The 27,596-nt window shown below is 37.4% G+C and overlaps 1 protein-coding gene across 3 annotated transcripts; it reads left to right on the top strand.

Moving 5' to 3' along the window:
- Positions 1 to 198: 198 nt before the first annotated feature.
- CUNH16orf87 (chromosome unknown C16orf87 homolog) lies at positions 199 to 11,071 on the top strand. 3 transcript variants are annotated; one of them, XM_073659925.1, is made up of 5 exons: positions 199 to 357; positions 7,639 to 7,735; positions 8,000 to 8,182; positions 8,863 to 8,973; positions 10,792 to 11,071. In XM_073659925.1, exons 1-5 carry the CDS (start codon positions 292 to 294, stop codon positions 10,908 to 10,910), a joined length of 576 nt encoding a protein of 191 aa, XP_073516026.1. In that variant the 5' UTR covers positions 199 to 291; the 3' UTR covers positions 10,911 to 11,071. The 3 variants fall into 3 exon arrangements, with proteins under 3 accessions (XP_073516026.1, XP_073516025.1, XP_073516027.1); XM_073659924.1 differs by having other exon boundaries at positions 8,860 to 8,973; XM_073659926.1 differs by lacking the exon at positions 8,863 to 8,973 and having other exon boundaries at positions 201 to 357.
- Positions 11,072 to 27,596: the final 16,525 nt, after the last annotated feature.

Raw genomic sequence — 27,596 nt, 5'->3', positions numbered from 1 at the left:
AGTGATACATTTGTAACAAAATGTATCAGCGCTGCTGACGCCAGCCAATCAGGTCCTTGCTAAGGAGGTTGTAGAAACAAAGCTGTAATCTGATTGGCTGCTGTGTGTACACTGAAACCCTGGAGCGCACACGTTTGATTGATTCTTAGGACACGCCCCATTCTACCCGCCGTGAGCCAATGAGAGTTTGCCGTCCTACGCCATCACAGAGGCGCGTCCACTAGAGGCGGGGAGGGGGGAGTTTATGTCGTCGGGGGCGAGCGATGTGAACGCGCCCCTGCGAGAGGGAGCATGTCCGCGGCCAGAGCCAAGAAAGTGAAGATGGCCACCAAGTCCTGCCCGCAGTGCGACCAACAGGTGAGGAGGGCTGAGAGCCCGAGCTGCGCCGGGTCACCCCGCCGGGCACCCTGCAGGGGGCGGGGCAGCTGCCAGGCTCTGCTAGTCTGTGGCACTGTCAGCATGAGGCTATTCTCTATGGGTGATACTATGTATTATCTCCTCAGGGGGGGGGATCTCCCACGTTGTTACCTGCCCCAATACCGAGGAGGAGACACCTTCATTTTGTCTAATTAGTAACCGATTTTGTGCAATTTTTTTTTTTTTTATCCATTTTTTCCTTTCCTTATTATGTTTCTAATGAGATATTGTATAAATATGTTATAAATGTGTCCTATAATATATATATATTATGGATCAGATGAGCTACAGGAAATGGCAGGCTGGTGCAGGAATGAAGGGGTTAATTATAGCATCGACTATGCTGGGGGGGGGCTTCATTTCTAGGAGGTGAATGGGGTCTGGTAACTATAGGATGTTGTAAAGGCAGGGGTTAATGTATGTATGTGTAATAACTATATACACAGACATTAACCCCTCACTTTACAACATCCTACTGTGTTTGTATATTATTATTATTATTTATTATTATTATATATTTTATTTATTTGTACTGCTTTTTGCTTCTACTATTAGGTGACTTCATCTTCTTTCCCCTCCAGACTTGGTGGTGGGGGGGGGGGGGGTATAATAATTTCTGACGATCCAAGTCCTGTACATATTTTGGCCGCCACCCAGACACAGAGGGGTTAATATGTTTGTTTAGTGTATATATAAATATTGACTTGTTTGTGTATAAATATGTATTTCCTCTAGTTCCTGTGAGTGTGTACTGATGTCCTGTAGATAAAGAGGCCTCAGCCTAGGGGGTTGGTGTGTTTTGTGTTATTTACTTATTTTTATTTAAGGTGATGTTATCTTGTCCCCCCCCCCCCCACCCCTTCCTCAGATTCCTCTGCTGGAGGAGTGTAGTAATTACTGGTGTCCTACATCATGTAGATAAAGTGGCCATAGCCTCTACATTGAGGGGTTAGTGTGTGTTTTTGTGCCTTTTTATAAAAAATAAATATTAATAAATATATATATTTTTTTTTTCCCCATTTAAGGTGATATTTTGCTTTCCCCTCCCCCAGATTCCAGTACTGGGAGTGGGAAGGTGTAGTAATTGCTGGTGTCCTACATCCTGTACATACAGTAGAGCAGGGTGACCTCCTCTGTGATGTGGAAGCTGAGCTCAGGTTTCAGGTCTTTGCACTGTGAGAACAGTTATTACTGTTAAGGGCTGTTTGTGTTTTTTTTTTTTTTTTTCTGGAGGAGTCACAGTGAAGAGAGGGAAGTGAGAGCTCTGCAGGGTGGGAGGGGTTAACACTAGGCGCTCACATTGTGCTGAGCTGTGTATAAGCTACACATGTCTGGGCCTCATACTGTACAGGCTAAGGAAAGGAGACCTTATATTGTGGGGGGGGGGGGGGGGGAGTGAAAAGTTGTGGGGGTTTTTTTGTTTATCCTCTGCAATCTGAATATTACACTTTATAAATTTTACAAAAAAATATATATATATAGTGTAATATATAAAATAATACGTGCAGAAACATTCCAGCCTCCATTTTTTTTTTTTTTTTATTGTACAGTTTTGCAACTAATTTTGCTCTTTATCCTTTGTGCATTGTGAATATTATACTAATATATATATATATATATATATATATATATATATATATATATATATATATATATATATATATATATATATAATTAGTAATAGTGCAGAAAGGTTCCAACCTCCATTTTTCTTTCTTTATTTATTTATTTATTTTTTTGTACCTTTTCTGAATATATATTTTTTTTGCAGTGTGAATATTATACAAATTATTTTAATCAATATATTTATTATTAAGTGCAGAATATTTGGTAATGCAGTTTGCAGCCTCCTTTTACCACCAGGAGAACGTAGATTTCTGTCTAGTGCTACATCAGCGGATTTTGTTATAATTGTCTATTAATACCGTGCGTAATATTGTGGACCCCCCCCCCCACATTTGGACCATCGGGCATCAAATTCATACATTGTAACATTATCGCACACCTAATGGACCTCTTGTATGAACACTAGCGTAATGGAAAAAGTGAAGTGGATTGTGGTGGAATATTGCATGTGGCTGAAACAATGTATTTCACAAAGGCTTTGTGTCCACATTGTTTCTCCTCTGATCTGAACTGCCCACGGGATTACACATTATTCCTATTATGAAGTTTTAAGAACTTTTTCATTAACGACTCAAAACTTTTATTTATGTAAAGCCCAAGCCCTATGTGTATTTCTTTATTTCAACACTAGGGGCAGCGTGCGTGTTTCAAATCTATAAATCTATTGTTTCGCTCCATTATGGTTTACAAGGATATTTTCTGCTCTTGGTTTGTTGGAAATAATAGTTGTAACAGGAAACAAAGAGCGCGTTGTAATGTAATCACCGCTGGAATTCTGTCCTCTGATCTGCTCCGTAGGACTGGAAATCCCCTTGGAAGAGGTTGTACAGGTTCAGATAGACATGGCTGCTTTATTCCAAACACAGAGCCGTGATTACTGATGGGTTCAGTTTGGGATTATAGCTCAGTCCTGTTCACTTCAATGGTGCGAATCTGCAATACCGGAAACAGCCTATGGAATACGTGTGGCACTGTCTTTGGTAGAAAGCCGCTATGTATTTCCAGTCCTGTACAGCCCATCTAAGTAGTGTAAGTTCACAGTGACTGCACCAGCAGAATAGTGAGTGCAGCTCTGGGGTATAATACAGGATGTAATTCAGGATCAGTAATGTAATGTATGTACACAGTGACTGCACCAGCAGAATAGTGAGTGCAGCTCTGGGGTATAATACAGGATGTAACTCAGGATCAGTAATGTAATGTATGTACACAGTGACTGCACCAGCAGAATAGTGAGTGCAGCTCTGGAGTATAATACAGGATGTAACTCAGGATCAGTAATGTAATGTATGTACACAGTGACTGCATCAGCAGAATAGTGAGTGCAGCTCTGGGGTATAATACAGGATGTAACTCAGGATCAGTAATGTAATGTATGTACACAGTGACTGCACCAGCAGAATAGTGAGTGCAGCTCTGGAGTATAATACAGGAGGTAACTCGGGATCAGTAATGTATGTACACAGTGACTGCACCAGCAGAATAGTGAGTGCAGCTCTGGAGTATAATACAGGATGTAACTCAGGATCAGTAATGTAATGTATGTACACAGTGATTCCACCAGCAGAATAGTGAGTGCAGCTCTGGGGTATAATACAGGATGTAATTCAGGATCAGTAATGTAATGTATGTACACAGTGACTGCACCAGCAGAATAGTGAGTGCAGCTCTGGAGTATAATACAGGATGTAACTCAGGATCAGTAATGTATGTACACAGTGACTGCACCAGCAGAATAGTGAGTGCAGCTCTGGGGTATAATACAGGATGTAATTCAGGATCAGTAATGTATTTATACAATGTTTAGAGATGGACATGTTCAGTATTGCCTCTCTGTGACCCCACACATTACAATGTCGCTTCATCGTTGGCACCGGACTTACTGTATTTAAGCTGCACATTATATAATGCCTAGTGCTGTCTGATTGCAGCATAATGAAGATACATGACTTCTTCACATTTCAAGGATTTTCCCACAATGTTTCTGAAGCCGTAGTAGTAACACTGCTGTGTGGCAAAAATTTCAACTTGACACAACTTCTCTATAATCCCAAAAAAAGAGTTGCGGTAATACACCTGCTTCCCAGGGTCCTATTAGGGAATTCCAGGTTAATAGGAAGAGGTGTCCAGTGTGGAGGGCGGTTAAGGGTCTCATGGTCCATGTAAACGGGCAAGTCTGGCATCTATTAGGTTGGGGGGGGGGCTACAAGGTGATGTGATGTTTGACAGCAATACTCAGACAAGTCGCACAACCGAAAACATTTGTGCAACTTGGTATCGCGCAACTTCTTTAAGGTTGCGATTCTGCAGTAAAAAAAAAAACGAAATGCAGGCGCTTGTGACTTGCATTGAAGTCTATGGTAAGTGAATTGAGACCATAGACAGAACATCGCCTCTCGGGACGGAGCTGCAGCGTCTGGCCCGGCTTCTCACCACGTTCCTGGCTCTTATGCAACAACTTGTTACATTTTTTCCAGCTATGGAATTTTATTTCCGTCTGCTGAATTTTGTTTTCCAGGATCTGTGTTTAGTCATGATCCTCGGCTCGCGTTCCAAGAATTGAGGCTCCCCGCAGCGGGCAGCTGGCGCCGGTCCTGCAATAATAACTAAAACGATTATCAGATCATCAAGCAGAACTCTGCAATCTATGGATTGTGGATGGTGGAAACTCTGCCATGCTGGGAGTTGTAGCTTCTAACCGTTCATTTTTTTTTCGTAGACTGGTCCATTTTCATTTATTTCTGAAGATATTGTACAAAGTTATATCCTAAGGACTTTTTAATCAGTGGTCCAAAGTAATACAACAATAAAATATTGTTTTTCAACTTCCATGTTGCAATTTCAAAGAAGAAACAGAATGTGCAGCAAAAAAGACCCCCTAATTAATACTTGGTTGCCCACCCTTTGGCATTGCTGACAGCCTCCAGACATTTCTTGTAGCCATCTATAAGCTTCTTGCACTTCTCAGCTGGAATTTCCTCCCATTCTTCCTTTGCAGTTGGTTCGAGCTCTTGAATGTTTGCAGGGTTCTTTTTCCCAATGGGAGATTTCGTCTCACCCCCAAAGATTTTCATTGGGATTGAGGTCAGGACTCATTGCTGGCCATTTTAAAACTGTCCATTGTTTCTTTTTCAACCATTCCTGTGTACTTTTGGATGCGTGCTTTGGGTCATTGTCTTCAACTCAAACCAAGTTTTCATAAACTGGGTAGGACATTTCGCTCTAAAATCTCTTGATAATTCTCTGATTTCATGATTCCTGTGGTACAGTCAAGGCCTCCAGTACCAGATCCTCCACCATGCTTAACTGTTGGTAAGGTGTTCTTTTTCCTTTTAAGCTTCTTTGCGCCGTCTGTAAAAACTGTTGCTTTGCATTGCCAAAAAGCTCTATTTTTGTTTCATCTGTCCACAGCAGGATTGTGGTTTTTCAAGGTGCTCTTTGGCAAAGATCAGTCATTCTTCTTCAGAAATGGTTTCTTCCTTGGCCTTTGCCCTTTAATCTCTGCTTGGTTTAGTGTGCTGCATATGGTACTTGTTGAAACCATGACCCCAGACTGTTCCAGGTTGGCCTTCAGGTCTTTGGATGTTTGACGTGGGGTGTTTTCCACCATTCGCACCAACCATCGAAGACATCTGTTGTCAATTTTCCTCTTTCCCTCACGTCCAGGGAGGTTCTTGACGGTTCCATGCTTTGCAAACTTCTTAATAACATTGCACACTGTTGAAACTGGGGGATACCAAGGTCTTTGGAGATGGCCTTATACCCTTTGAAAGTCTACTGTTTGCTAATAATAGCAGTTCTGATGTCCTCAGACAGCTCCTTTGTCCTCACTATTGTGACAAAGGAACAGGACCTACCATGTGGCTTTTTAAAACGGTGAAGTCATTGGCTAATTCATGTCACATGGGCTCGGATAATTAATCACAGGTGAATCTCTTTTGTGATTTACCACAGACGAGTCAAAATGTGTTTCCATACTAAATTAATGTAAAGGGTGCCGATACCAGTGACACAGCAGCTTTAGGTTTTTCTATTTTTCCCTCCTGCCATGCTGGACGGGTCACCCCTCCCAGATCCAGTACCAGCAGACACCGCTCTATCCTTTCACTTATTTAAAGGAAACCCCACTCTCTGCAGTCTGCGCGCCAGTCTCAGCGCCAGTCTCTGCCCCATGGGGACGCGGCATGAGCACACAATATGCAATAGTTAGCAATTCTTGCGAGAGGCTCAGCCCAAGCCTAGGGGGACGCTGCATCTTATTGATGCTGCTTTTACTTAACTGTTGAGTTGCTGGGCTGTGTTGCAATGAACACAGGTCATCTTGGGCTCCTTGAGAGTAAAATAATAGATTGGAGGCATGATGGGGGTCTTTAACTAATACAGGGCACATTTTGGTTGGTGGTTTTACTTTGTGCCCCCTCTGGGTGCATATTTTCATGTTTCAGCTGCTTTTTCCTTCTATTTAACCACAAAATGGGAAGAAGGAGGAGAGACATTCAGCTTTTTATTACCTTGTTACATTTGTTAATTGTTTGTTAGATAATGATACAATTGGCTTCTTTCAGATTGCATTGACAATTGTGCCATCTAGTGGTTACTAGCTGATATAGCGCCAGTGTAAAGAAAAACTTTCCCCGTATTTGAAGTTTTACTTTTTTAGGATTTTTGTTTTAACACAAATGATTGTAGTTAACAAGTATAAAAAAAAAAAATGGGGAAATATTCAATATGGGAATTTGCCTTCATACTGTGGGTACTGAGTGACTATCACTGCCTTAGATACACCAGCTCAGCAGACAGTATCACACCTTAGGCTCAGATACAATGTCTGAGGAGTGCAGTGTCGCTTGTCAAGCTTGGATACATGGGCTCCGCAGAATACATTGGCATAGAAAACTGTATCGCATACGAAAAGCTGGTGAGCTTAGATACATTGCCTCAGCAGCACACTGTCATATGATGATGAGCTTAGATACCCCAACTCTGCAGGGAGCATCACGCGTGAAAATCTTAGATACATGGGCTCAGCAGCACACTGTGACATAAGCTTAGATACATTGATTTAGCAGACTGCATCATGCATTACAGGCTTAGATACATTGCCTCTGCAGACCACTGTAATATCACATGTGATAAGCTTAGATACATGGGCTGCCACATGATGGGCTTAGATACATTGATTTAGCAGACAGTATCATGTATTACAGGCTTAGATACATTGCCTCAGCCGCACACTGTCATATGGGGAGCTTAGATACACTAACTCAGCAGACGGCATCACACATCACACAACAGCTTAGATACATTGGGTCAGCTGCACACGGTCACATGATAGGCTTAGATACATTGGTGTAGCCGTTGGTATTGCACAGATAGGCTTAGGTACACCAGCTCATCTGACAGTATCACACATAATAACCTTGGATACATGGGCTCAGCAGCATACTGTTGCATGATAGGCTTAGATACATTGATTTAGCAGTCAGTATCACACATGATAGGCTTAGATACACTCACTGAGCAGCATGTAATGTCTTGAGTTATGCTGGATCTTGTAGTTCTCCCCATTGCCCACTGCCTTCTTCTGTTTTCCAGGTGCCTGTTGCCTGTAAGTCTTGTCCGTGTGGTTATATCTTCATCAGCCGGAGACTTCTGCACGGGAGACAGATGGAGCGAGTGCCCCCCACCTCCGGTATGTCAGGGGGGGTCTCCTGCCGTCCTTGCAGTACTATACACCTTATCCAGCATTTCCTCGGCAGCACATGGAGTCTCGCGTTTTTTCATACGTGAACTTTTGTGCCGTCTGTCCGGCCCGAGACTGAAATTCTACCGACCATCTTGGCCACTTGATCGGTCGACGTCCAGTTACATCCAATTTCCAGATGAGACAGAAATGAAATCGGCTTTAAAAATTGAGGACCCCCCAATGTAAACCCCCTTTATTCACTTCCTACAGAAAACCGCTCCGATCCCAAGAGGCGGAGGACAGAGCGAATCAAGAGAGAGCGGATAATCTCCACGGTCCGGAAAGACTTGGAAAACAGGAGAAGGTCCCGATCCAACAGCCAGTCGGACCCCATCCGCCGCGGGAGGGGGCGGCCGAAGACAGCGGCCACCAAGAAACAGGAGGAAGAGAAAGGTAAATGGTTAAATTAAAGGAGCAAAACCTTAAAAAAAAAAACTTTGTTGCATTTGATAAAACTTTCACCATCATGGTCATGATGAATCTTTTTTTTTTTTTTTTTTTTCATAATGTTTTATTTATAGCATCGTTACATTTTATGTAACTTTTAGGAAAAGTCCAGATGGAACCGCCAAGAATAAATTTATTTTGCAGATGGGTTGGAAAAAAAAGGCAACAACTCTAAATGAATCCTTTTTAGTGAGCTCACTGATGGATTCTCAGTTAACTCATTCTGCAGCCAGCAATAGACAGTGCAAAACAGAGACTGTAAAAGGCAGACGGTGCAACATTTTTAATAAAAGCTGAATTGCCAAAAATGATTTTTAGCCAAAAAAAAAAAAAAATATATATATATATATATATAAAAAAAAAGTCCCCAAACGTGGAGAACCGCATTAATGCCGCCTAACCCTCACTATTTCTAAATCATGCCAATTTCTCCTTCTCCCACCATGTCCTACTTTTGGATAGAGCAGGGCAGCCACCAGGGGGCACTGTGCTTCCGCTTATCTCACCTTGTGGTTCCCACCTTTTTGTCTAATCCCGCACCCCCCCCCCCCCATCACCAGCCACACGTCACCCCCATCTCCCCTCACGCAGCTTGACCCTAACCCATTAGTCTTGCTCGGCAGCAGGGAGGAGCGGCAAGGACTCCGGAGCTGAAGGGACGGCGGCGAGATACGGCGAAGACGCGAGAGCGCAGCGGGGAGACCGCGGGAGCCGGAGGCAGCAGTGGATGGGAGAAGGTAATGTAACTGCTTGGGAGCAATTGTAGGGGCGGCAATTGCTCGGAAAAGCATCGGTTGTTGTTGTTTTTTTTTTTTTTTTATATTAAATATTTTATTTTCCTTATAAATAATTGTGTCGCTTCCTGGTCTCCTCCACAAAAAAAAAAAAAAACACCAGTGACCTGAAGACCAAAAAAAAAAAAAAAATCCTGTACAGTATGACAAAAAGCAAGGCACTCCTGGAATTTATGGGGGGTAACAGCAAGTGAAAAATCCCACTGATACGCACTGTCCCTTTAAATGTGCATCATCCTGTAATGCCGTCATCTTCCCCTTTGCTGTACTGTTTGTTACATCCATGTTTTGTAGAAACTGTTACATTTGTCTTATAAGATGTTACTTTGTGTCACTTCTGTGTATGTCTTCGTCCGATGATAAATGTCGCCATATTGTTCTTTACTGTCGCTGTTTATTGGCCGCGGTCGGCGCTTCTCTGTGGTGGGGGGGGAGCTGTAATGACTTCAGGTCCTATAAGCTGCATCAGGTCTTGTACTCTGGTCACATCCAAAGCTGCATTCAAAATTCTGCTTATTAGAGCTAAGAAATCCCTCTGCCCTTCACGGTTGTGTCCTGACCACTAAGGGCAAAAATCAGAATTCGGCTGTAATCATCTTCTAGTCTGGGTCACCTTCCTAAGTATATTAGGGTAGTGGCGTCTTTTTTTTAAAGGGGTTTCCATATTGTATACGTGTATGTCTATGTTGTTACATCACTTGTTCTTAACCTTTTTATTGTTTTGATCATTTCCTTTTAAAAGGGGCTTTCCAGGTCTGTAATATTGATGGCCCATCTGTAAGGTATCAAAGTAGTGGAGCTCCAGCTTCTGCCAGCCCAAGATCAGTGAATTATAGAGAAACGGTGCTGTGTCTGGTGCTGTGTCTGGTGCTGTGTCTGGTGCTGTGTCTGGTGCTGTGTCTGGTGCTGTGTCTGGTGCAGTGTCTGGTGCAGTGTCTGGTGCAGTGTCTGGTGCAGTGTCTGGTGCAGTGTCTGGTGCAGTGTCTGGTGCAGTGTCTGGTGCAGTGTCTGGTGCAGTGTCTGGTGCAGTGTCTGGTGCAGTGTCTGGTGCTGTGTCTGGTGCTGTGTCTGGTGCTGTGTCTGGTGCTGTGTCTGGTGCTGTGTCTGGTGCTGTGTCTGGTGCTGTGTCTGGTGCTGTGTCTGGTGCTGTGTCTGGTGCTGTGTCTGGTGCTGTGTGAGATTGAGCTGCAGTACTAGGCATGGCCACAACAATATGATTGGCGCTATTCCTGGCTCAAAAAAAAAACAAACTGATCGGTGGGGGAGATCAAAGTGATATTGTCAGTCCATCAGTGTTTAAGAAAGCCCCTTTTAAATGTTGTACTTAACCCAGTCAAAGAACCGTTTTTCTTTATATTTGCAGGGTTATGATTGCTGCCTCGTATCAGGAAAGCAATTTTTATGTTTGGGGGGAAAAAAAAAAAAATTCTGGGTGCTAAATTAAGAAAATGGGTAATTAGTTGCAATGCTGTGGAATAAATAATATGGCCTCCATATTGCGTCACAGCTTTCCCAGACTTTTCTCAGTGATACATCCCAGAGATGAGCTGCCACAAAGAACTGATCTCTCTGGAGGACCCAGCGTTACACCCAGCCCATTGACTTCATTGGGATTCATGTAATTCTTCATTTGACCTCTGGGGGTGCTGCAGGGAACACTTAATGCTGGGTTCTTATTGTTGCCTGTTTTCTTTTTGTTTCTTAAATAACTGCATATGAAGCATCTCACTTCTTTTTTTTTTTTTTTTTTTTTTTTTGTAGAGAAACAGGAGAAGGAGGTGGACATGTACGCCAACCTATCGGACGAAAAGGCTTTTGTGTTTTCAGTGGCGCTGGCAGAAATTAACAGAAAAATAATTAATCAAAGACTGATACTATGACCAGAGGGGGGGGGGAATACCGCCACCATCTATGTGACTGTCAATACCAAAATCCAAACCTCTGCGTCTCCAGGAAACGATACAAGGACGACCCTGCACTAAAGAGTTTTATGTATAACTTTATTTTATTTTTTTCTTTTAACAAATATTCTAAGATTTTACACCGCAGCTGTTTTATGTTTCTTTTACATTTTACAATATGGTGATTTTATTCTGCTGGTTTTGTTTTAGAGGAATCATCCTGGCCAACAGCCAGAATACATACAGTACAGACCAAAAGTTTGGACACGCCTTTTCATGACTATGAAAATTGTACATTCACACTGAAGGCATCAAAACTATGAATTAACACATGTGGAATTATATACTTAACAAAAAAGTGTGAAACAACTGAAAATATGTCTTATATTCTAGGTTCTTCAAAGTAGCCACCTTTTGCTTTGATGACTGCTTTGCACACTCTTGGCATTCTCTTGATGAGCTTCAAGAGGTAGTCACCGGAAATGGTCTTCCAACAATCTTGAAGGAGTTCCCGGAGATGCTTAGCACTTGTTGGCCCTTTTGCCTTCACTCTGCGGTCCAGCTCACCCCAAACCATCTCGATTGGGTTCAGGTCTGGTGACTGTGGCGGCCAGGTCATCTGGCGTAGCCCCCCCATCACTCTCCTTCTTGGTCAAATAGCCCTTACACAGCCTGGAGGTGTGTTTGGGGTCATTGTCCTGTTGAAAAATAAATGATGGTCCAACTAAACGCAAACCGGATGGAATAGCATGCCGCTGCAAGATGCTGTGGAAGCCATGCTGGTTCAGTATGCCTTCAATTTTGAATAAATCCCCAACAGTGTCACCAGCAAAGCACCCCCCACACCATCACAGCTCCTCCTCCATGCTTCACGGTGGGAACCAGGCATGTAGAGTCCATCCGTTCACCTTTTCTGCGTCACACAAAGACACAGTGGTTGGAACCAAAGATCTCAAATTTGGACTCATCAGACCAAAGCACAGATTTCCACTGGTCTAATGTCCATTCCTTGTGTTCTTTAGCCCAAACAAGTCTCTTCTGCTTGTTGCCTGTCCTTAGCAGTGGTTTCCTAGCAGCTATTTTACCATGAAGACCTGCTGCACAAAGTCTCCTCTTAACAGTTGTTGTAGAGATGTGTCTGCTGCTAGAACTCTGTGTGGCATTGACCTGGTCTCTAATCTGAGCTGCTGTTAACCTGCGATTTCTGAGGCTGGTGACTCGGATAAACTTAGCCTCAGAAGCAGAGGTGACTCTTGGTCTTCCTTTCCTGGGGCAGTCCTCATGTGAGCCAGTTTCTTTGTAGCGCTTGATGGTTTTTGCAACTGCACTTGGGGACACTTTCAAAGTTTGCCCAATTTTTTCGCACTTACTGACCTTCATTTCTTAAAGTAATGATGGCCACTCGTTTTTCTTTACTTAGCTGCTTTTTTCTTGCCATAATACAAATTCTAACAGTCTATTCAGTAGGACTATCAGCTGTGTATCCCCCAGACTTCTGCACAACACAACTGATGGTCCCAACCCCATTTATAAGGCAAGAAATCCCACTTATTAAACCTGACAGGGCACACCTGTGAAGTGAAAACCATTTCCGGTGACTACCTCTTGAAGCTCATCAAGAGAATGCCAAGAGTGTGCAAAGCAGTCATCAAAGCAAAAGGTGGATACTGTGAAGAACCTAGAATATAAGACATATTTTCAGTTGTTTCACACTTTTTTGTTAAGTATATAATTCCACATGTGGTAATTCATAGTTTTGATGCCTTCAGTGTGAATGTACAATTTTCATAGTCATGAAAATACAGAAAAATCTTTAAATGAGGTGTGTCCAAACTTTTGGTCTGTACTGTATATGTAAATGCTTGATATAAATAAAGAAAATATATATTGCGATTTTATAAATTAAATGAAGTGTCTGACAAATGTACAGTTTATATACCCTTTTATATATTAAACCGGTGCTCAACACAGAAAAGCCTTGAGTTTTATTTCATATGGAGAAATTTGGAAAGGGTGGGGGGGGAATGGAGTTAACCCCAAAATTAAATGTACATTAGAGATAAGAATGGCCACAAGGATAACTACTATAATACTGCTCCTATGTACAAGAATATAACTACTATAATACTGCCCCCTATGTACAAGAATATAACTACTATAATACTGCCTCCTATGTACAAGAATATAACTACTATAATACTGCTTCTAGGTACAAGAATATAACTACTATAATACTGCCCCCTATGTACAAGAATATAACTACTATAATACTGCCCCCTATGTACAAGAATATAACTACTATAATACTGCCCCCTATGTACAAGAATATAACTACTATAATACTGCCCCCTATGTACAAGAATACAACTGCTATAATACTGCGCTTGATGTTATGCACTGCACTAACACTTCCATTTTCTACCACTAGATGGCACTGCTGTAATAAGAACAGCTCTATCAGGGAGTCTGTATTTCAAGGTCAGCACTAAAAGATTTGGAGGCCATTGTGCTATTTAAATAGATCAGATCCATTGCTTTTCTTTCACGCTGTCAGCGCGCCGTCTTGTAAAATCAACCATTTAAATCTGCTTCCTTTGAGAGCCGTTCATATAGACGTCTTATCCCAGCTGCAGCTGTATAGCACTTATCGCATGTGATGACTGATGCACGGATCACATTAGAAACCTTTTTATTAATGTTGATGATCTGTGTCTTCTATGCACCTTTTTAATTACAAGAAAACTAGAATTACTGTGTTATATTCTGACTAAACAAAGGGATAAAGGATTTGGAGCCTTTTTCTAGTACAGTTCCTTACACCAGTAACGCATCTCTAACAAATCTTTGCAGCCTATCGTCACCACTAGGTGGCCATTTGTAGAGGATTCAAATTTAGAATTTCACCCAAATCGCCCCCTAGTGGTGACAGCTGAGACTTTAGAACCTAGGAACAGTGTAATTTACAAACAACAAATACATTGTTGCAAGTGCGACTATTATTGGTTCATTTTGGAAAAGGTTGTCTTGTTTTTGAAAACCCATTTTTTTGGGGGGGCCAGAGTGTGCATTGCTTTAATTTTCCATTTGGAGGCGCTACAGGTGGGGATCCTGGGGGATGGGGGTGGGGTGCACCAGGTACCTGAAATAACGGAATGATGCATCGGATGGCGCTATTTTTATACCGCTTGGTCGCAGCTGGCAGGGAATGACCTTTTGATATTAATCTTTGCGGCAGGCGGCCAGGACCTTCTCCCAGAGATGCCCTATGGCTGTGGACTGCGGTTGCCACCGCTAGGATTACTTTTATATCCATGATCTATACCAGATTTAGTAGATCTCGGGGCAATCCCGGCCGGACCCTCAGTCCTCTCCATTGCGTCCTGGTGTAAGAACCTTACTGGAAACCTCTGTGATTTTATGCTGGTGTCAAACTCTAGATATGTCTATGGCTGGTACCGAAGACCTAACGTAAGTGTCTGATGTAAATCAATGGTATAGGTGGGTTTATGTAATTACATTGTATTATCTTGCATAAATCTGCTTGTGGTCAGGCAAAAGGAACTGTTATATTCATGTTACCAGAATTTTAATAGAAGCCGTTCACAATGAGCCTCTGCATGTAGACTATACGTGTCCTCACCGCGAGAGGATGGGAAAATAGCAACGAACTGCTACAAAGTATATAGAAAATTGCTTAACTTTTCAGAATTGTTTTACTAAAAAAAAAAAAATGCAGTGGATTTAATCATCATCATCTTGTTTACAACATGGTGTCAAGAATGTTTAATTTTGGATATGGGCTGAAAGATTTCACCTAATGTGATGGTGCTCTGTTCTTCAGATTAACACACAGCATTTATTAATAAGTATAACTACTATAATACTGCCCCCTATGTACAAGAATATAACTACTATAATACTGCCCCCTATGTACAAGAATATAACTACTATAATACTGTCCCCTATGTACAAGAATATAACTACTATAATACTGCTCCTATGTACAAGAATATAACTACTATAATACTGCTCCTATGTACAAGAATATAACTACTATAATACTGTCCCTATGTACAAGAATATAACTACTATAATACTGCCCCCTATGTACAAGAATATAACTACTATAATAGTGCTCCTATGTACAAGAATATAACTACTATAATACTGTCCCCTATGTACAAGAATATAACTACTATAATACTGCTCCTATGTACAAGAATATAACTACTATAATAATGCTCCTATGTACAAGAATATAACTACTATAATACTGTCCCCTATGTACAAGAATAAAACTACTATAATACTGCCCCTATGTACAAGAATATAACTACTATAATACTGCCCCCTATGTACAAGAATATAACTACTATAATAGTGCCCATATGTACAAGAATATAACTACTATAATACTGCTCCTATGTACAAGAATATAACTACTATAATACTGTCCCCTATGTACAAGAATAAAACTACTATAATACTGCCCCTATGTACAGGAATATAACTACTATAATACTGCCCCCTATGTACAAGAATATAACTACTATAATACTGCCCCCTATGTACAAGAATATAACTACTATAATAGTGCCCCTATGTACAAGAATATAACTACTATAATACTGCTCCTATGTACAAGAATATAACTACTATAATACTGCTCCTATGTACAAGAATATAACTACTATAATACTGCTCCTATGTACAAGAATATAACTACTATAATACTGCCCACTATGTACAAGAATATAACTACTATAATACTGCTCCCTATGTACAGGAATATAACTACTATAATACTGCCCCCTATGTGCAAGAATATAATTACTATAATACTGCTCCCTATGTACAAGAATATAACTACTATAATACTGCCCCCTATGTACAAGAATATAGCTACTATAATACTGCCCCCTATGTACAAGAATATAGCTACTATAATACTGCCCCCCATGTACAAGAATATAACTACTATAATACTGCTCCTATGTACAGGAATATAACTACTATAATACTGCCCCCCTATGTACAAGAATATAACTACTATAATACTGCCCCCCTATGTACAAGAATATAACTACTATAATACTGCTCCTGTCTACAAGAATATAACTACTATAATACTGCTCCTGTCTACAAGAATATAACTACTATAATACTGCTCCTGTCTACAAGAATATAACTACTATAATACTGCTCCTATGTACAAGAATATAACTACTATAATACTGCACCCTATGTACAAGAATATAACTACTATAATACTGTCCCCTATGTACAAGAATATAACTACTATAATACTGTCCCTATGTACAGGAATATAACTACAATAATACTGCCCCCTATGTACAAGAATATAACTACTATAATAGTGCTCATATGTACAAGAATATAACTACTATAATACTGTTCCCTATGTACAAGAATATAACTACTATAATACTGTTCCCTATGTACAAGAATATAACTACTATAATACTGCCCCTATGTACAGGAATATAACTACTATAATACTGCCCCCTATGTACAAGAATATAGCTACTATAATACTACCCCCCATGTACAAGAATATAACTACTATAATACTGCTCCTATGTACAGGAATATAACTACTATAATACTGCCCCCCTATGTACAAGAATATAACTACTATAATACTGCCCCTATGTACAAGAATATAACTACTATAATACTGCCCCCTATATACAAGAATATAACTACTATAATACTGCCCCATATGTACAAGAATTTTACTATAATACTGCCCCCTATGTGCAAGAATATAACTACTATAATAGTGCCCCCTATGTACACGAATATAACTACTATAATACTGCTCCTGTGTACAAGAATATAACTACTATAATACTGCCCCATGTGTACAAGAATATAACTATTATAATACTGCCCCATGTGTACAAGAATATAACTACTATAATACTGCCCCCTATGTGCAAGAATATAACTACTATAATACTGCCCCCTATGTGCAAGAATATAACTACTATAATACTGCCCCTATAAACAGGAATATAACTACTATAATACTGCCCCCTATGTACAAAAATATAACTACTATAATACTGCCCCCTATGTACAAAAATATAACTACTATAATACTGCCCCCTGTGTACAGGAATATAACTACTATAATACTGCCCCCTATGTGTAAGAATATAACTACTATAATACTGCCTCTATGTACAAGACTATAACTACTATAATACTGCCTCTATGTACAAGAATATAACTACTATAATACTGCCCCTATGTACAAGAATATAACTACTATAATACTGCCCCCTATGTACAAGAATATAACTACTATAATACTGCCCCCTATGTACAAGAATATAACTACTATAATACTGCCCCCTATGTGCAAGAATATAACTACTATAATACTGCCCCTATGTACAAGAATATAACTACTATAATACTGCCCCCTGTGTACAGGAATATAACTACTATAATACTGCCCCCTATGTGTAAGAATATAACTACTATAATACTGCCCCTATAAACAGGAATATAACTACTATAATACTGCCCCCTATGTGTAAGAATATAACTACTATAATACTGCCTCTATGTACAAGACTATAACTACTATAATACTGCCTCTATGTACAAGAATATAACTACTATAATACTGTCCCCATGTACAAGAATATAACTACTATAATACTGGTCCTATGTACAAGAATATAACTACTATAATGCCTCCTATGTACAAGAGTATAACTACTATAATACTGCCCCTATGTACAAGAACATAACTACTATAATATTGCCCCCTATGTACAAGAATATAACTACTATAATACTGTCCCCTATGTACAAGAATATAACTACTATAATACTGCCCCCTATGTACAAGAATATAACTACTATAATATTGCCCCATGTGTACAAGAATATAACTACTATAATACTGCTCCTGTCTACAAGAATATAACTACTATAATACTGCTCCTGTCTACAAGAATATAACTACTATAATACTGCTCCTGTCTACAAGAATATAACGACTATAATACTGCTCCTATGTACAAGAATATAACTACTATAATACTGCTCCCTATGTACAAGAATATAACTACTATAATACTGTCCCGTATGTACAAGAATATAACTACTATAATACTGTCCCTATGTACAGGAACATAACTACAATAATACTGCCCCCTATGTACAAGAATATAACTACTATAATAGTGCTCCTATGTACAAGAATATAACTACTATAATACTGTTCCCTATGTACAAGAATATAACTACTATAATACTGCCCCTATGTACAAGAATATAACTACTATAATACTGTCCCTATGTACAAGAATATAACTACTATAATACTGCCCCTATGTACAAGAATATAACTACTATAATACTGCCCCTATGTACAGGAATATAACTACTATAATACTGCCCCCTATGTACAAGAATATAACTACTATAATAGTGCTCCTATGTACAAGAATATAACTACTATAATAATGCTCCTATGTACAAGAATATAACTACTATAATACTGTCCCCTATGTACAAGAATAAAACTACTATAATACTGCCCCTATGTACAGGAATATAACTACTATAATACTGCCCCCTATGTACAAGAATATAACTACTATAATACTGCCCCCTATGTACAAGAATATAACTACTATAATAGTGCTCCTATGTACAAGAATATAACTACTATAATACTGTCCCCTATGTACAAGAATATAACTACTATAATACTGCTCCTATGTACAAGAATATAACTACTATAATACTGCTCCTATGTACAAGAATATAACTACTATAATACTGCTCCTATGTACAAGAATATAAATACTATAATAGTGCTCATATGTACAAGAATATAACTACTATAATACTGTTCCCTATGTACAAGAATATAACTACTATAATACTGCCCATATGTACAAGAATATAACTACTATAATACTGTCCCTATGTACAAGAATATAACTACTATAATACTGCCCCTATGTACAAGAATATAACTACTATAATACTGCCCCTATGTACAGGAATATAACTACTATAATACTGCCCCCTATGTACAAGAATATAGCTACTATAATACTGCCCCCCATGTACAAGAATATAACTACTATAATACTGCTCCTATGTACAGGAATATAACTACTATAATACTGCCCCCCTATGTACAAGAATATAACTACTATAATACTGCCCCTATGTACAAGAATATAACTACTATAATACTGCCCCCTATATACAAGAATATAACTACTATAATACTGCCCCCTATATACAAGAATATAACTACTATAATACTGCCCCATATGTACAAGAATTTAACTACTATAATAGTGCCCCCTATGTGCAAGAATATAACTACTATAATAGTGCCCCCTATGTACACGAATATAACTACTATAATACTGCTCCTGTGTACAAGAATATAACTACTATAATACTGCCCCATGTGTACAAGAATATAACTATTATAATACTGCCCCATGTGTACAAGAATATAACTACTATAATACTGTCCCTATGTACAGGAACATAACTACAATAATACTGCCCCCTATGTACAAGAATATAACTACTATAATAGTGCTCCTATGTACAAGAATATAACTACTATAATACTGTTCCCTATGTGCAAGAATATAACTACTATAATACTGCCCCCTATGTGCAAGAATATAACTACTATAATACTGCCCCTATAAACAGGAATATAACTACTATAATACTGCCCCCTATGTACAAAAATATAGCTACTATAATACTGCCCCTATGTACAAGAAAATAACTACTATAATACTGCCCCTATGTACAAGAATATAACTACTATAATACTGCCCCTATGTACAAGAATATAACTACTATAATACTGCCCCCTATGTACAAGAATATAACTACTATAATAGTGCTCCTATGTACAAGAATATAACTACTATAATACTGCCCCCTATGTGCAAGAATATAACTACTATAATACTGCTCCTGTGTACAAGAATATGACTACTATAATACTTCCCCCTGTGTACAAGAATATAACTACTATAATACTGCCCCCTGTGTACAAGAATATAACTACTATAATACTGCCCCTATATACAAGAATATAACTACTATAATACTGCCCCTATGTACAAGAATATAACTACTATAATACTGCCCCTATGTACAAGAATATAACTACTATAATACTGCCCCCTGTGTACAGGAATATAACTACTATAATACTGCCCCCTATGTGTAAGAATATAACTACTATAATACTGCCTCTATGTACAAGACTATAACTACTATAATACTGCCTCTATGTACAAGAATATAACTACTATAATACTGCCCCTATGTACAAGAATATAACTACTATAATACTGCCCCCTATGTACAAGAATATAACTACTATAATACTGCCCCCTATGTACAAGAATATAACTACTATAATACTGCCCCCTATGTGCAAGAATATAACTACTATAATACTGCCCCTATGTACAAGAATATAACTACTATAATACTGCCCCCTGTGTACAGGAATATAACTACTATAATACTGCCCCCTATGTGTAAGAATATAACTACTATAATACTGCCCCTATAAACAGGAATATAACTACTATAATACTGCCCCCTATGTGTAAGAATATAACTACTATAATACTGCCTCTATGTACAAGACTATAACTACTATAATACTGCCTCTATGTACAAGAATATAACTACTATAATACTGTCCCCATGTACAAGAATATAACTACTATAATACTGGTCCTATGTACAAGAATATAACTACTATAATGCCTCCTATGTACAAGAGTATAACTACTATAATACTGCCCCTATGTACAAGAACATAACTACTATAATATTGCCCCCTATGTACAAGAATATAACTACTATAATACTGTCCCCTATGTACAAGAATATAACTACTATAATACTGCCCCCTATGTACAAGAATATAACTACTATAATATTGCCCCATGTGTACAAGAATATAACTACTATAATACTGCTCCTGTCTACAAGAATATAACTACTATAATACTGCTCCTGTCTACAAGAATATAACTACTATAATACTGCTCCTGTCTACAAGAATATAACGACTATAATACTGCTCCTATGTACAAGAATATAACTACTATAATACTGCTCCCTATGTACAAGAATATAACTACTATAATACTGTCCCGTATGTACAAGAATATAACTACTATAATACTGTCCCTATGTACAGGAACATAACTACAATAATACTGCCCCCTATGTACAAGAATATAACTACTATAATAGTGCTCCTATGTACAAGAATATAACTACTATAATACTGTTCCCTATGTACAAGAATATAACTACTATAATACTGCCCCTATGTACAAGAATATAACTACTATAATACTGTCCCTATGTACAAGAATATAACTACTATAATACTGCCCCTATGTACAAGAATATAACTACTATAATACTGCCCCTATGTACAGGAATATAACTACTATAATACTGCCCCCTATGTACAAGAATATAACTACTATAATAGTGCTCCTATGTACAAGAATATAACTACTATAATAATGCTCCTATGTACAAGAATATAACTACTATAATACTGTCCCCTATGTACAAGAATAAAACTACTATAATACTGCCCCTATGTACAGGAATATAACTACTATAATACTGCCCCCTATGTACAAGAATATAACTACTATAATACTGCCCCCTATGTACAAGAATATAACTACTATAATAGTGCTCCTATGTACAAGAATATAACTACTATAATACTGTCCCCTATGTACAAGAATATAACTACTATAATACTGCTCCTATGTACAAGAATATAACTACTATAATACTGCTCCTATGTACAAGAATATAACTACTATAATACTGCTCCTATGTACAAGAATATAAATACTATAATAGTGCTCATATGTACAAGAATATAACTACTATAATACTGTTCCCTATGTACAAGAATATAACTACTATAATACTGCCCATATGTACAAGAATATAACTACTATAATACTGTCCCTATGTACAAGAATATAACTACTATAATACTGCCCCTATGTACAAGAATATAACTACTATAATACTGCCCCTATGTACAGGAATATAACTACTATAATACTGCCCCCTATGTACAAGAATATAGCTACTATAATACTGCCCCCCATGTACAAGAATATAACTACTATAATACTGCTCCTATGTACAGGAATATAACTACTATAATACTGCCCCCCTATGTACAAGAATATAACTACTATAATACTGCCCCTATGTACAAGAATATAACTACTATAATACTGCCCCCTATATACAAGAATATAACTACTATAATACTGCCCCCTATATACAAGAATATAACTACTATAATACTGCCCCATATGTACAAGAATTTAACTACTATAATAGTGCCCCCTATGTGCAAGAATATAACTACTATAATAGTGCCCCCTATGTACACGAATATAACTACTATAATACTGCTCCTGTGTACAAGAATATAACTACTATAATACTGCCCCATGTGTACAAGAATATAACTATTATAATACTGCCCCATGTGTACAAGAATATAACTACTATAATACTGTCCCTATGTACAGGAACATAACTACAATAATACTGCCCCCTATGTACAAGAATATAACTACTATAATAGTGCTCCTATGTACAAGAATATAACTACTATAATACTGTTCCCTATGTGCAAGAATATAACTACTATAATACTGCCCCCTATGTGCAAGAATATAACTACTATAATACTGCCCCTATAAACAGGAATATAACTACTATAATACTGCCCCCTATGTACAAAAATATAGCTACTATAATACTGCCCCTATGTACAAGAAAATAACTACTATAATACTGCCCCTATGTACAAGAATATAACTACTATAATACTGCCCCTATGTACAAGAATATAACTACTATAATACTGCCCCCTATGTACAAGAATATAACTACTATAATAGTGCTCCTATGTACAAGAATATAACTACTATAATACTGCCCCCTATGTGCAAGAATATAACTACTATAATACTGCTCCTGTGTACAAGAATATGACTACTATAATACTTCCCCCTGTGTACAAGAATATAACTACTATAATACTGCCCCCTGTGTACAAGAATATAACTACTATAATACTGCCCCTATATACAAGAATATAACTACTATAATACTGCCCCTATGTACAAGAATATAACTACTATAATACTGCCCCTATGTACAAGAATATAACTACTATAATACTGCCCCCTGTGTACAGGAATATAACTACTATAATACTGCCCCCTATGTGTAAAAATATAACTACTATAATACTGCCTCTATGTACAAGACTATAACTACTATAATACTGCCTCTATGTACAAGAATATAACTACTATAATACTGTCCCCATGTACAAGAATATAACTACTATAATACTGGTCCTATGTACAAGAATATAACTACTATAATATTGCCTCCTATGTACAAGAGTATAACTACTATAATATTGCCCCATGTGTACAAGAATATAACTACTATAATACTGCTCCTGTCTACAAGAATATAACTACTATAATACTGCTCCTGTCTACAAGAATATAACTACTATAATACTGCTCCTGTCTACAAGAATATAACGACTATAATACTGCTCCTATGTACAAGAATATAACTACTATAATACTGCTCCCTATGTACAAGAATATAACTACTATAATACTGTCCCCTATGTACAAGAATATAACTACTATAATACTGTCCCTATGTACAGGAACATAACTACAATAATACTGCCCCCTATGTACAAGAATATAACTACTATAATAGTGCTCCTATGTACAAGAATATAACTACTATAATACTATTCCCTATGTACAAGAATATAACTACTATAATACTGCCCCTATGTACAAGAATATAACTACTATAATACTGTCCCTATGTACAAGAATATAACTACTATAATACTGCCCCTATGTACAAGAATATAACTACTATAATACTGCCCCTATGTACAGGAATATAACTACTATAATACTGCCCCCTATGTACAAGAATATAACTACTATAATAGTGCTCCTATGTACAAGAATATAACTACTATAATAATGCTCCTATGTACAAGAATATAACTACTATAATACTGTCCCCTATGTACAAGAATATAACTACTATAATACTGCTCCTATGTACAAGAATATAACTACTATAATACTGCTCCTATGTACAAGAATATAACTACTATAATACTGCTCCTATGTACAAGAATATAACTACTATAATACTGCTCCCTATGTACAAGAATATAACTACTATAATACTGCTCCCTATGTACAAGAATATAACTACTATAATACTGCTCCCTATGTACAAGAATATAACTACTATAATACTGCTCCTATGTACAAGAATATAACTACTATAATACTGCTCCCTATGTACAAGAATATAACTACTATAATACTGCTCCCTATGTACAAGAATATAACTACTATAATACTGCTCCCTATGTACAAGAATATAACTACTATAATACTGCTCCTATGTACAAGAATATAACTACTATAATACTGCTCCTATGTACAAGAATATAACTACTATAATACTGCTCCTATGTACAAGAATATAACTACTATAATACTGCCTCCTATATACAAGAATATAACTACTATAATACTGCTCCCTATGTACAACAATATAACTACTATAATACTGCTCCCTATGTACAACAATATAACTACTATAATACTGCTCCTACGTACAAGAATATAACTACTATAATACTGCTCCTACGTACAAGAATATAACTACTATAATACTGCTCCTATGTACAAGAATATACCTACTATAATACTGCCCCCTATGTACAAGAATATAACTACTATAACACTGCCCCTATGTACAAGAATATAACTACTATAACACTGCCCCTATGTACAAGAATATAACTACTGTAACACTGCCCCTATGTACAAGAATATAACTACTGTAACACTGCCCCTATGTACAAGAATATAACTACTATAATACTGCTCCTATGTACAAGAATATACCTACTATAATACTGCCCCCTATGTACAGGAATATAACTACTATAATACTGCCCCCTATGTACAGGAATATAACTACTATAATACTGCCCCCTATGTGCAAGAATATAATTACTATAATACTGCCCCCTATGTACAAGAATATAGCTACTATAATACTGCCCCCTATGTACAAGAATATATCTACTATAATACTGCCCCCCATGTACAAGAATATAACTACTATAATACTGCTCCTATGTACAGGAATATAACTACTATAATACTGCCCCCCTATGTACAAGAATATAACTACTATAATACTGCCCCTATGTACAAGAATATAACTACTATAATACTGCCCCCTTTATACAAGAATATAACTACTATAATACTGCCCCCTATATAGAAGAATATAACTACTATAATACTGCCCCCTATATAGAAGAATATAACTACTATAATACTGCCCCATATGTACAAGAATTTAACTACTATAATAGTGCCCCCTATGTGCAAGAATATAACTACTATAATAGTGCCCCCTATGTACACGAATATAACTACTATAATACTGCTCCTGTGTACAAGAATATAACTACTATAATACTGCCCCATGTGTACAAGAATATAACTACTATAATACTGCCCCCTATGTGCAAGAATATAACTACTATAATACTGCCCCCTATGTGCAAGAATATAACTACTATAATACTGCCCCTATAAACAGGAATATAACTACTATAATACTGCCCCCTATGTACAAAAATATAGCTACTATAATACTGCCCCTATGTACAAGAAAATAACTACTATAATACTGCCCCTATGTACAAGAATATAACTACTATAATACTGCCCCTATGTACAAGAATATAACTACTATAATACTGCCCCCTATGTACAAGAATATAACTACTATAATACTGCCCCCTATATACAAGAATATAACTACTATAATACTGCCCCCTATGTGCAAGAATATAACTACTATAATACTGCTCCTGTGTACAAGAATATGACTACTATAATACTGCCCCCTGTGTACAAGAATATAACTACTATAATACTGCCCCTATATACAAGAATATAACTACTATAATACTGCCCCTATGTACAAGAATATAACTACGATAACACTGCCCCTATGTACAAGAATATAACTACTATAATACTGCCCCCTGTGTACAGGAATATAACTACTATAATACTGCCCCCTATGTGTAAGAATATAACTACTATAATACTGCCTCTATGTACAAGACTATAACTACTATAATACTGCCTCTATGTACAAGAATATAACAACTATAATACTGTCCCCATGTACAAGAATATAACTACTATAATACTGGTCCTATGTACAAGAATATAACTACTATAATATTGCCTCCTATGTACAAGAGTATAACTACTATAATACTGCCCCTATGTACAAGAACATAACTACTATAATATTGCCCCCTATGTACAAGAATATAACTACTATAATACTGTCCCCTATGTACAAGAATATAACTACTATAATATTGCCCCCTATGTACAAGAATATAACTACTATAATACTACCTCTATGTACAAGAATATAACTACTATAATACTGCCCCTATGTACAAGAATATAACTACTATAATACTGCTCCTGTCTACAAGAATATAACTACTATAATACTGCTCCTGTCTACAAGAATATAACTACTATAATACTGTCCCTATGTACAGGAATATAACTACAATAATACTGCCCCCTATGTACAAGAATATAACTACTATAATAGTGCTCCTATGTACAAGAATATAACTACTATAATACTGTTCCCTATGTACAAGAATATAACTACTATAATACTGCCCCTATGTACAAGAATATAACTACTATAATACTGTCCCTATGTACAAGAATATAACTACTATAATACTGCTCCTATGTACAAGAATAGAACTAATATAATACTGCCTCTATGTACAAGAATATAACTACTATAATACTGCCCCTATGTGCAAGAATATAACTACTATAATACTGCCCCCTGTGTACAAGAATATAACTACTATAATACTGCTCCTATGTACAAGAATATAACTACTATAATACTGCCCCCTATGTACAAGAATATAACAACTATAATACTGCCCCCTATGTACAAGAATATAACTACTATAATGTTGCCCCTATGTCCAAGAATATAACTACTATATTACTGCCCCTATGTGCAAGAATATAACTACTATAATACTGCCCCCTATGTACAAGAATATAACTACTATAAAACTGCCTCCATGTACAAGAATATAACTACTATAATACTGCCCCCTGTGTACAAGAATATACCTATAATAATACTGGCCCTATGTACAAGAATATAACTACTATAATACTGCCCCCTATGTACAAGAATATAATTACTATAATACTGCTCCTATGTACAAGAGTATAACTACTATAATACTGCTCCTATGTACAAGAATAGAACTACTATAATACTGCCTCTATGTACAAGAATATAACTACTATAATACTGCCCCTATGTGCAAGAATATAACTACTATAATACTGCCCCCTGTGTACAAGAATATAACTACTATAATACTGCCCCCTG

Source organism: Phyllobates terribilis, unplaced genomic scaffold (assembly GCF_046119375.1).
Source record: "Phyllobates terribilis strain yellow unplaced genomic scaffold, ASM4611937v1 Scaffold_14__1_contigs__length_39327217, whole genome shotgun sequence".
Classification (NCBI taxonomy): domain Eukaryota; kingdom Metazoa; phylum Chordata; class Amphibia; order Anura; family Dendrobatidae; genus Phyllobates; species Phyllobates terribilis.
Note: the sequence above shows the minus strand (reverse complement) of the source record. Positions and strands in the feature narration are given on the sequence as shown.

Coding starts and splice junctions, on each gene's coding strand:
- CUNH16orf87 (XM_073659924.1), top strand. CDS start 292: ATGTCCGCGGCCAGAGCCAAGAAAGTGAAGATGGCCACCAAGTCCTGC. Junction 7,736..7,999: donor GCGAGTGCCCCCCACCTCCG/GTATGTCAGGGG, acceptor CACTTCCTACAG/AAAACCGCTCCGATCCCAAG. Junction 8,974..10,791: donor GCAGCAGTGGATGGGAGAAG/GTAATGTAACTG, acceptor TTTTTTTTGTAG/AGAAACAGGAGAAGGAGGTG.